At 40.4% G+C, this 12,310-nt stretch overlaps 1 protein-coding gene across 1 annotated transcript in view; it reads left to right on the top strand.

Annotated features, from left to right (window-relative positions):
• Positions 1–12,310, top strand: part of LOC144685630 (putative phospholipid-transporting ATPase IM) — a 329,489-nt gene that overhangs the window by 79,688 nt on the left and 237,491 nt on the right. Inside the window, exons 5-7 of the mRNA XM_078550359.1 lie at positions 361–459; positions 4,269–4,330; positions 6,621–6,693. Of these exons, the coding sequence (XP_078406485.1) occupies positions 361–459; positions 4,269–4,330; positions 6,621–6,693 (234 nt within the window). The remainder of the gene's footprint in view (positions 1–360; positions 460–4,268; positions 4,331–6,620; positions 6,694–12,310) is intronic.

Raw genomic sequence — 12,310 nt, 5'->3', positions numbered from 1 at the left:
TATGGAAAGAAGATAAGCAGTTTCAAATAAAACAGTTGCAGCAGACTGAGTCACTAAAATGTGAATGAACTGTTTGAGTAAAATGTCATGAGGCTATCATTCTGTGCTGTTTTACTAAGGACCAAATTAAATATAATACAATGAAATTTTACATTTAAAACAATCATGAACCAAAAATGCATGTGTAAAATTTAGCTACAATGTATATTTCAAACCATTTTTATTAATTTATGAAATATTACAATCTAATGACACATTTGATGCTTTCACTGCAATAAAAGTAATGCCTCTTATAATAGTTATTTACAAGATATTTTTATTATTTGGATGTATTAAATACAACCCTCTTACTTCTTTCAGCTTATTCCACAAGTTTCATCCTTGTCCTGGTATACCACTGTTGGACCCTTAATGCTGGTATTGATAATAACAGCAGTGAAAGATGCCATTGATGATTATGTAAGTTCTTTTTACAATTCCATTTCTTTATTTGCTATTTATTTAAATAGCTTTAATATTCAGTATATTGTGGAGGTTAATTTCAGTTGGGTTTTTATTTGGTAACCTGTCGTAACTTCATTTAAGTAAACATAGTTTTCCAAGATTTTCATGGCCTTTCAACCGAATGTCCATAGAATTACTTGGAATTTACACCACAGAAACAGGCCATTTGACTCAACAGATCTATTTCATCTAACCCCGTCAGCATATTCTTCTATTCCTTTCTCTCATATGTACTTTTTAAATTTAGCTTCCAAATAAATGCACCTGTGCTATTCATCTCAATTATGTGGTACCCATTTGGTAGTAAGTTCAATTTTCTAACTACCGTCTAGATAAATAAATTCCTCCTGAATTCCTTATTAGATTTATCAGTGATTATCTTGTACTGATATTACCCCACAAAAGGAACCATCTTCACTATATCTACCCTATCAAAGCTCTCATATTTTTAAAGACCGTTATTAAGTCATCCCTCAGCCTTCTCTTTTTGACAAAATAGAGCCCAGCCTCTTCAGTCTTTCCTGGCAGGTTTCATTCCAGTTCCTGTATCATCCTTGTAAATCTTTCTTGTGCTTTCTCCAGTGCCTCAAAGTACTTGGATGGATAAGTGGGCACATCTTTGTAGAACTTCACTCCCTCTATATTGTAAGAATAATAGACCCTCGAATTATGCCATTACAAAAGAATAGCTGGGGCTTCATACCATTTATTATAAAATCTCTGTTGAAACAGAGAAGGGAAGAATTTGAGACAAATGGTTGTTAATCACAGGTTTATACCACATGGCTAAACTTCATATATTTTTGATTTAGGTTCATAAACCATAATAATTAATACTTAAGTATTGCTGAAAAAGAGACACGCTATCAAAGTTTTTCAAGTTGCACTCATCAGGATAGCTTGCAAGAAATTCCCAACAGTAATGGGGGAACAACAATTTACACTGCATGAGAAGATAGCGCTAATTAGTTGGAAAGTGGATTGGTGGAGACGTTGCCATGGATAATGCAGCATGGAACAGTTAACTGTCCAGCTTTCTTCAAATTCAAGCTGGGCATGTTGACTCTGATTGGTCAAGGCATTGCCCCAGCAAATTAACCAGGGAGTGACTGTTTCTTAAGCTTTTGTTTAGTTGAAAAACACATAATGTATGGACATGTTCCTCTTGTCTGTAAAGGATAGGGCCCTGTGTGTGAATATATGTGGTTTCTAGCATGAGTAAGTGATCCACCCTGTGAGCCTGACCCACAATATTAAATTGGCTTTCAATGTAATTCTTAGCACAATCAGGATTGTTTAGCAGTTGTTGTCCAATCACGGAATCACAACTAATGTTGGACACTGTTTTGCAAGTATGGCTGCTTGACTATGGCCAGTACTTTACCTGTTGTGAGTAGCCAAAGGGCTGTGCTGTATGATACAATCCCGGGCTCAGGGATCAAGCTTGCCGTGTGGCTCACCTTTACACACTAGAAGCCACATATATTCACACATGGGGCCTGTCCTTTGCAGACATAAGGAACATGTCCTCATATTGCGCCTTTTTCAACTAAACAAAAGCTTAGGCAACAGTCATTCCCTGGTTCATTCCCCAGGGCAATGCCTTGACCAATCAGAGTTGACCTGCTTGGTTTGAATTTGAACGAAGCTGGACAGTTAACTGTTCCATGCTGCATTCTCCATGGCAACGCTTCCACCAATCAGAGTCTACTTGCCAACCAATCAGCACTCTTCTCATGCAATATAAATTGTTGTTCCCCCTTACTGTTGGAAATTTCTTGCAAACTATCCTGATGAGTGCAATACGAAAAGCTTTGATAGCATGTCTCTTATTTCAGCTACTAAATGACTAATTAATGTTTAGTTTATTACTAATACATTAGTCATTAATTTAAAGGTCAGAATTTTATCTTGATGGACCCGCATGCGGTGGATAGCTGGTTGCAGGCAAGGAACCTGACTGTTTTGTCAGCAGGCTTTACCTTGGCTCTTTAATTCAGCTGCAGCATTAGCACTCCATTTCCAGTTTTCCTGACTTAATCACAGATGGCGTGTCTGATGACAACCCACACTCTATGAATGAAGATTCTCTATTTAAAGGGACCCCGACACAAGTCAGAATGTTTGCAGGAAACCTTGCCTCTGAAGGCTGGAGGAGGTAAGGACATAAGGAAAACATGGCTGCCCAGTTCTCTGATTGTTTCCTGGATGTTATGCTGGAGGCAGTAAGGGCCAGAAGGGCTTCCTGTGGACCGGAGGAAGAAGCCATCTGACCAAACTAAACAGGCGTGACTGGAAGCCATGATGCCTAGAACCAAGATACAGTGTCAGAAAAGATTTAATAACCTCACCTATGTCCTGCCTATGTCCAGTCAAAGTGAAAATCAGCTTCAATTTGTTCATACAATCCAGAATAACAACAAACAAAGTCAATAGTATTTTGATTTACAGTCAAAACAGAATACAATTCAAAGGAAGTTGTAATCAAACTGCAATGCTCCAGTCAAATTGCACCTTGTGTATCATGTCCAGGAATGGTTGCTGAGAAAGAAGTGACTCAGTCGAGTACTAGAGGCAATGCAGAGTAGAACCAAGAGGCTATTGGGAATCTAGAGTTAAGAGAAAAAAAAAGAAAAACTTTTTTTCATTATCAAAGAGGCACGTAGAGTGATTAAAACAAAAAAGATTAAGAGCTACAAGTAAATAACAACCAAAAGTCGTTATGTCTTATGTCTTATGGTCTAAAAGGTAACTTTGGAACTGATATCCAGAGGTTCTTCATCACTTGGAATGGACATCCAGGCAGAGTAGTAGAATCAAGGATTCTGGAATCGATTATGACATCATTGGATACAGCAATTGGGGAGGAATGTCGGGTTGCTCTGTATGAATAAATTAAGACGTTTGAATAGCTTTCCCATCTATATGTATCTTATGATCACTTAACTGCTTGTGCTAGGGGTACTCCACCCCATTTGGACAAATAGGATGTAAAGCACTTGTAGCTATTAATTCTTTACCTTTAGTATGCACTTGATCATTTTGGGTATTATTCTTTACTTGGGGTGGAACCTTCTCCTTCAATCAGAAGGTTGTAAGTTTAAATTCCACTCTGGAGATTCTGTGCCATCGTAAGTGTAAGTGTAAACCTTTGTGTTTAAGAGGGCACACACAGATTCTTATGGTAAGAAAATCCAACTTCCTGCCTCTTGGAAATTACTTCTCATTTCTGAGTAAGAATTATTGGACAGAACTTTCAGCTTCAGCAGAGTGTTAAACAGGGAACGGGTCAGCAATCTGTTATACTTTCTGCCTCATTTTGTTTTCCATTAATTTTATTAGGGATAACAGGTGATTGATCTGCCTATTTTATTCCTTCCTGAAATTCAAATTTTTGCCCATTATTTAAATTTTAAAATGGCAAAGGAAAAATAGTTTAAAATGGGAACTTATCTAATTTGTGTACTCATTTACAACTATTAGTTCTATTTAGTTTCCCTTGAAATCTTACCTGTTAAAATAAACCTCTGCCTCTCTAAATCAGTTTGTTGGCTCTTAGCTGATTGAGTTCACCTGCACAGTTGAGTGTGACATAGGCCCATGTAATAATATTGAGAAATAAAATGCATTATTTTTATTGAGACATGCTGAGTCAGAAAACATGGTTTTTGCATAATTTAAAGACAGACTGGTATGTGTTGCTCTATTTAGACAGCAATTCTCTCTGAACTTAACTGATTTTTATCATTTGGTTAATTTTCCAGCATCGCTATAAGAATGACAATCACGTCAACAATCGGGAGGTTATGATTCTCATCGATAGGAAGTAAGTCACACCCTTTTGCTATTTGTTTGTCTTCCTCAAATTAATTATCTCTCTATTTATAATTATTACATAATATTCTGGTATATGTCTTGTCTACAGAATCTTACTGCCTGTTGTCATATTTTGTCATGCTCTGATGCCAATTGTTTCTCATTATAAATTTATATATTTACATTTATAATGGAAACTACCATGGTAAACTTTCCATGCTCCCACTAGTTGTAGGAGTGTATTGCCTCAGTTTTGTATCTCCCAGCTCCTCACCAGAGAATATCTTGTGCTCCAGCCAACTTTACTTTCCTGTTTCCCAAGACTATAAGCTTATTCTTTATAAAAAGGAAATGGGCTCAGGATGCCAAAGGTACTGTGCCTGCATGGTGAATATAATGGCAAAGAATGATTAAGGACTGCATTAGGGTTAGTTAATGGAACAAGACTTAACAGTGTGGACTGTCCTTGCCCAATTCTTCATTCCCCCCATGATGAGCAGAAATCACTCTCCCAGCTGGGAAAAAGCGGCTCCCCCTTCCACTAAATGGAAATCAGGTAGGGCTCTCCCTTGTATGTTCTCAACCAGCTTTTTATTTTGCTCCAGTAATCACTGAGATCGAACAACAAAGCCAGCTTCAATCCCACCGCCCTCTGACAATTTTCACTTAGTGGTACCTCTTGGATAAAACACTAAACTTTTCCTTTCCTCCTTCCCCATCTCCCTCCCCATTTCCTGTGCACTGCCTTTACCCCCGTCTTCTCTGACAACTCCACCCCTCGTTCTCCCCAAAGCTTTCCCCTCCCCCTACCCATCTTCTTGCCCCATTTCATTCCCCTAATGTCCACACCATGATTCTTCTTGCCCCTGCTCTTCTTCACATTGTAATATATGTCGTTCCCCTGTCTATCAACTTGTTCACTTACCTCTAACCTCTTACCCTAGTTGACCCGATGCCTCATATCCTTCTGATTTCCCTAAACCTTCAAAAAGGCATAAGGGATACATATACATGAACCAGCACATTACAAAGGTAAATTTGAGAGCGCCACAGAAATATTGAACAGGTAAATTTGAAAGCTCCACAGAAATATTGAACATACACAGAGGAAAGATGCATGACAAGGGAGGACAGAAAAAGAAAGAGATTGAAACAATGGTGAAGGTGGGGGACTCATAATATCCAGCTCATGGCCTGTCCACCTGCCCCAAGTGTGTCTCAAATTTTACGGGGGGCAGTGGAGATATCAGGTGGCCTGCTCGCTCTTGGGCCTAAGTCATAGAGTGGCCAATTAATAGCAACTTAAGGGCCTTATGCCACCCATGGTGCTATTTTACCCGCAGTGGGGAGGCCCATGCGGGAAGCCTGGGAGCTTTAGCTGTATGGGATGATGTCAGACAAGGGGCTGGGATTCCTCCATTGTGGGTCCCCTGTGCCCATGGAAGGCACCCCCTGCTCAAAGTCATCCTTCCCCTTTTACCCTCACCCTCTTGCCTCTCAAACCCAGCCCCCCACCCCCCTTACCCCACTCGCTGGGGCTTGTTAGCCTGATCCCGGTGATAACCCGGATTTATCTAAAGACCAGGCTCCTCTTCTTTGGAACTGCCTGTAATCCCAGCAGTGGCCACCGCTCCCGTCTGTTGCTGTGGGACAACAGAGTGTAAATCAAGATTGGCCAGCTACTCTCTGAAGAGAGATTTCTTCCCAAAATAGGGGAAGAAGCCTCATCTTAAAGCAATTAACGCTGCTCCCAGCATTAAATTGCTGAGGGGCAGCCATCACCATGGTGGATGGGCTTGCCACTGACTTTTTAGCCAGGTGGTTGGGGACCACAGTAAAATCCAGCCCAATGGGAAAAAGTCAGACAGAATGATCCAGAAACCAGATTGATAAAGTAATTTGGAACTTGAGTATTGCTGAAAAAAGAGATGTCGAAGCTTTTCGTCTTACGTTATGATGAGTGCAAGACGAAAAGCTCGAAAGGACTTTATCACTGAGCAAAGAGACATGAAGAGCAAAAAGGCAAAGAGGACAAAGACAGAGTAACACAAAAATAAAAAAAAACAAAGAGCCAGTCATTAGAAGAGTGAGAGATTTTTTTTATCCATGAGCCTTACCAGAGGAGATAAGCTGAATTAAAATCATTGGGTGTGAACTTTTGCCACAGACATTCACCTCCATTTTGTATCACACATTATAATGGTCTTATTATAAACTAGCATGAGCAATGCCATTAGAAATTCACTAGAATGTTTTTTGCTTTGATGTTATCTCGCAGCACTCACTTTATTTTCTTGTAGATTTCGGAGAGAAAAATGGATGAATGTTCAAGTGGGAGATATAATTAAGATGGAGAATAACCATTTTGTAACTGTAAGTAGCAATTAAAACTTCCTTCCTTCATCCATCCATCCATCTGTCCATCCATCCCTCCTTCCTTTCCTGCTTCCCTCCCTCCCTCTTTCCCTCACAGAATCACAGAATTGTTACAGTGCAGAAGGAGGCCATTCAGCTCATCGTGTCTGCACCGGCTCTCTGAATAAGCATTTCACCGATTACCATTCTCCTGCCTTCTCCCCGTAACCCTGCAGATTGTTTCTTTTCAAATAATCATCTAATTTCCTCTTGAATGTTTCGATTGAACCTGCCTCCACCACAATCTCAGGAAATGCATTCCAGACCCTAACCACTTACCGTGTGAAAAAGTTTTCTTTCATATCGCTTTTACTTCTTTCGCCAATTATTTTAAATCTGTGCCCTCTTGTTCTCGATCCTGGTTTCACCTTATCAACTCTGTCCATATCCTTCATAATTTTGAATTACCTTATCAAATCTCCTCTCAACCTCTTTTCGCTAAGGAAAACAGTCCCAACTTCTCCAATCTATCTTCATAACTGAAGTTCCTCATCCCTGGAACCATTCTCATGAATCTTTTCTGTATTCTCTCCAATGTCTTTACGTGCTACCTCAAGTGTAGTACCTAGAATTGGACACAATACTCCAGCTGAGGCCAAACTAGTGTTTTATACAAGTTCAACATAACCTCCTTGCTCTTGTACTCTTTGCCCCTATTAATAAAACCTAGGATGCTGTATGCTTTTTTAACTGCTCTCTCAACTTGTCCTGCCTCTTTAATAACTTATGCACATATACACTCGTGTTCCCCTGTTCCTGCATCCCATACAGTCCCTCCATATTTTTCCTACCAAAATGCATCACCTCACATTTCTCCACATTAAACTTCATCAGTTACCTATCCGTCCAGTTCACCAACTTGTCTATGTCCTTTTGAAGTTCTACATTGTCCTCCTCACACTTTACAATGCTTCCAAGTTTTGTATCATCTGCAAATTTTGAAATTGTTCCCTGTACACCAAGCTCTAGATCATCAATATACATCAGAAAAGCAAGTGTATCTGAGAAACTCCACTACAAATCTTCCTCCAGCCCGAAAAACACCCATTAACCATTACTCTCTCTCCTTCCCTCCCTCTTTCCCTACAACCTTCCTGCCTGCCTACAGGAAAGGAAGGAAATTTAGTCAGTGGGATTCAATTCAGAAGTTGGGATGTTTGCTGATGATTGCACAATGTTCAGCACCACTCGTGATTCCTCAGATACTGAAGCAGTCCATGTCCAAATGCAACAATACCTGGACAGTATCCAGGCTTGGGCTGACAAGTGGCAAGCAACATTCGCGCCATACAATTGCCAGGCAGTGACCATCTCCAACAAAAGAGAATCTAACCATCACCCCTTGACATTCAATAGCATTGCCATCGCTGAATCCCCCACTATCAACATCCTGGGGTTACGATTGACCAGGAACTGAACTGGACTAGCCATATAAATACTGTGGCTACAAGAGCAGGTCAGAGGCAAGACATCCTGCAATGAGTAACTCATCTCCTGATACCCCAAAGCCTGTCTACCATCTACTACAAGGCACAAGTCAGGAATGTGATGGAATGCTCTTCACTTACCTGGATGAGTGCAGCTCCAACAACACTCAAAAAGCTTGACACCATCCGGAACAAAGCAACCCGCTTGATTGGCACCCCATCCACAAACATTCACTCCTTCCACCACCAACGCACAGTGGCAGGAGTGTGTGCCATCTACATGGTGCACTGCAGGAACTCACCAAGCCTTCTCAGACAGCATCTTCCAAACCCACGACCAGATGAACAAGGGCAGCAGACACGTGGGAACACCACTACCTGGAAGCTCCCCTCTAAGCCACTCACCACCTGGCTTGGAAATGTATTGCCATTCCTTCACTGTTGTTGGGTCAATGTCCTGAAACTCCCTCCTAACAGCACAGTGGGTGTACCTACACCACATGGACTGCAGTGGTTCAAGAAGGCAGCTTACCACTTTCTCAAGGGCAGTCAGGGATAGGCAATACATGCTGGCCTAGCCAGCGACCCTCACATCCCACGAATGAATAAAAAAAGTTGAGAAATTTTGAGTTTTTAAAGATCTTCCAATTTGTGGGCTGCCACTAGGAAAAGTTATCATGAAAGATTATTATAGCTAAAACACTAATGGGTCACTATTGTTTATCATGCTGTCACTCTTCCTCCCTTCAATGAGTGCGAGAACTTCAAAATCCTATTGGCAATCTATTCCCGCTTACCCTCCCAAAGTACCACTTCCAGTTTATACATTCAAAAAATAATTTTATAAGAAATAGGAACAGGAATAGGTCAATTGGCTCATTGAGCCTACACCACCTTTTGATAAAATCACAGCTGCATTTGATTATGGCCTTAACTCCACCTTTCTGCCTGCACCCATAACCCTTAACTCCCTTGTAGATCAAATATCTGTCCAAATCAGCCTTGAATATATTCAATGATCCAGTCTCCACTGCTCTCTGTGGAAGAAAATTACAAAGAATAATGACCCTCTGAAGAAAATAAATTCCTTCTAATCTCAGTCTTAAATGGGAGACCCCTTATTCTTAAACTATGCTCACCAGTTCTAGATTTTCCCATGAGGGGAAACTTCCTCTCAGCACCTACCTTGTCAAGCCTCTTCAAAATCTTATATGTTGCAATAAGATCACCTCTCACTCTTCTAAATTCCAGTGAGTATAGGTCCATCCTGCTCAACCTATCCTCATAAGTCAGCCCCTTCATCCCAGCAATCAGTTGTGTGAACTTTCTCTGAATTGCTTTCAAAGCAAGTAAATTCCCCCTTAAGTAAGGGGAACAAAACTACACAGTATTCTAGTTGTGGTCTCACTGATGCCCTGTACAGTTGACTTCCCTACTTTAATACTCCATCCCCATTGAATTTAAGGCCAACATTCCAGTTGCCCTCCTAATTGCTTGCAGTACCTGCATGCAAACTTTTGTGATTTGTGAATAATCTGCATTTCTAATCTTCCTGTCAAAGTTTACAACTTCACATTTTTCCACATGATACTCCATCTGCCAAATTTTTGCCCACTCACTCAATCTATCTGTACTCCTTTGCAGACTCTTTGTATCCTTCTCACAACTTGCTTTTCTACCTATCTTTGTATCATCAGCAAACTTGGCTACAATACTGTATGGTCGGTCCCTTCACTCAACTCATTGATGTAGATCATAAATAACTGAGGCCACAGCACTGACCCTTGTGGCACTCCGCTAGTTTCAGTTTGCCATCCTGAAAATGACCCCTTTATAATAAAAAAAAGAAAAACTCAGCAGGTCTGACAGCAGCTGTGGAGAAAGGAACAAAGTTAATGTTTCGAGTCCGTATGACTCTTTTTCAGAGCCCTGCGCTGCCATTCGATAAAGTCACGGCTGCATTTGATTGTGGCCTTAACTCAACCCCTTTATGACCCCTTTTCCCCACTCTGTTTCCTTTAGTCAGCCAGCCCTTTATCCATGGTGATATATCATCCCAACACCATGAGCTCTTATCTTGTGTGGTAACCTTTTATGTGGCATCTTATCAAATGCTTTTTGCAAACCCAAATACACTACATCTACTGATACCCCTTTATCCACTCGGCTTGTCCTCAAAGAACTCTGATAAATTAGTCAAACACAGCGCCTGTTCCCTTTCCGCTTCCCTTCATTAGCATCCATTATTTTGCCCTCCAGTTTGTCCTGTAGTTTCCTTGGAACATAGAAGCAGGAGTAGGCCATTTGGCCCTTCCTGTCTGCCCCCATAATCCTAGGCACCCTTTTCTATCGAAAATCTGTCTAACCCTGCCTTGAATAAATTCAATGATCCAGCCTCCACTGCTCTCTGGGAAGGGAACTTCACATACTAACGACTCTGAGAAAAAAATTCTCCCCATCTCAGTCTTAAAAGGGAGATCGCTTATTCTTAAACTTTGTCCCCTAGCTCTAGTCTCCATCACCCCCCCACCAAGTGGAAACATCCTCTCGGTATCTACCCTGTCAAGTCCCTTCAGGATCTTATATGTTTCAATAAGATCACCTTTCATTCTTCTAAACACCAATTGGTATATGCCCACCTGTTCAACCTTTCTTCATGAAATGAAGGGCTTATACTAGGAATGAGTCAAGTAAACCTTCTCTGTACTGTTTCTAACATAATTATATCCTTTTTCAAATAAGGAGACCAAAACTGTACATAGTATTCCAGATATGGCTTCACCAATGCCCTGTACAACTGCAGTAAAACTTCCCTACTTTTAGATTCCATTCCCCTGGCAATAAACACCAACATTCCATTTGCCTTCCTAATCACTTGCTGTACCTGCATACTCACTTTTTGTGATTCATGCACCAGGACACCCAGATCCCCCTGTACCACTGAGTTCTGCAATCTCTCCATTTAAATAGTATACTGCTTTTCCGTTCTTCTTGTCAAAGTGGACAGTTCACATTTTCCCACATTATACTCCCTCTGTCAAATTTTTGCCCACTCACTTAACCTATCTATATTCCTCTGCAGGCTCCCTACCGCCTCTTGACAGCTTTCTTTCCATCTATTCTCCCTCTTTCTTTCTTCCATTGTCATCTATTTCCCCATCCCTTCCCCGTTTAGTTCTGAACTTTCTTTATTCGTACCATTGATAGAAGTGATTCTAGCCACCACTACTGTTGGTGGCATGTTTTCATAAGCCTTCGGTATGCAAGAACAAGAATCCTTTGCATTAGTATCTATTTGAATACTTCTTTCCAGAAATGACTGCTCTGTTCACTGTACAGGTTCTAATGAAGTCCTACTTTCACCCTGGTCTGCAAAAATTCTGCAAAACATTTCAAGATTGCTCCTTTCATTCCTAAGTGCTCCTTTCCTTCATGTGCTGACCAGTAATTTTATACCTAGTTAGCTTTCCTAATCTCTATTTATTCTTCTTTTGGAGAGCTTTTATAACTCACATAGCTTTCAGTAGTGTTATCCACTTCTGTATTTATTATGTGTCTTATTCTGAAACCTGTTTTTGTTGTAATCTCTATTTATCCTACTACCTTTGACCTATCGGGATAAATGAATTTCCCTAGAAGCTTACCATTCATTTAGTGTCATTTGGACAGAACTATAGAAATCCCAGACGAACGGTGTTTAAGTTATTTTTCAGCCTTTCTGTAATTCTTCTGACATAATTTTAGCAGAAGAGTAGGACAACCTCAAGAGAATATCATTCCCTTGTCCTTTATTCTTAATTGGAAATTGTTTCATAAATTTATTTATTTCAAGAAAAGAAAAAACTGCCTTTATATAGTGCCTTTCACAATCTCTGGACATTCCAAACTGCTTTGCAGCCAAATAACAATGTTTAGAGTGTAATCACTGATGCTGTATTGGGAAACATGGCAGTCATTAGCACACAGCAAGTTCCCACAAACAGAACTTAGTAAATAACCAGCTAATAGGGACTAAATTGTGCTGTGAAGTTCCAACTTTTTAGGAGCTATTGGCTGCCTTATGCTCAAAAATTGGATCTGAGATGCGCACATACACCACTAACGGGAAGTGTACAGAACGCTATCTTGGTAAAGGGGTTTGCATTTGT

This window comes from Cetorhinus maximus, chromosome 1 (genome assembly GCF_964194155.1).
Source record: "Cetorhinus maximus chromosome 1, sCetMax3.hap1.1, whole genome shotgun sequence".
Lineage (NCBI taxonomy): Eukaryota > Metazoa > Chordata > Chondrichthyes > Lamniformes > Cetorhinidae > Cetorhinus > Cetorhinus maximus.
This window is presented reverse-complemented; position numbering and strand designations above follow the sequence as displayed.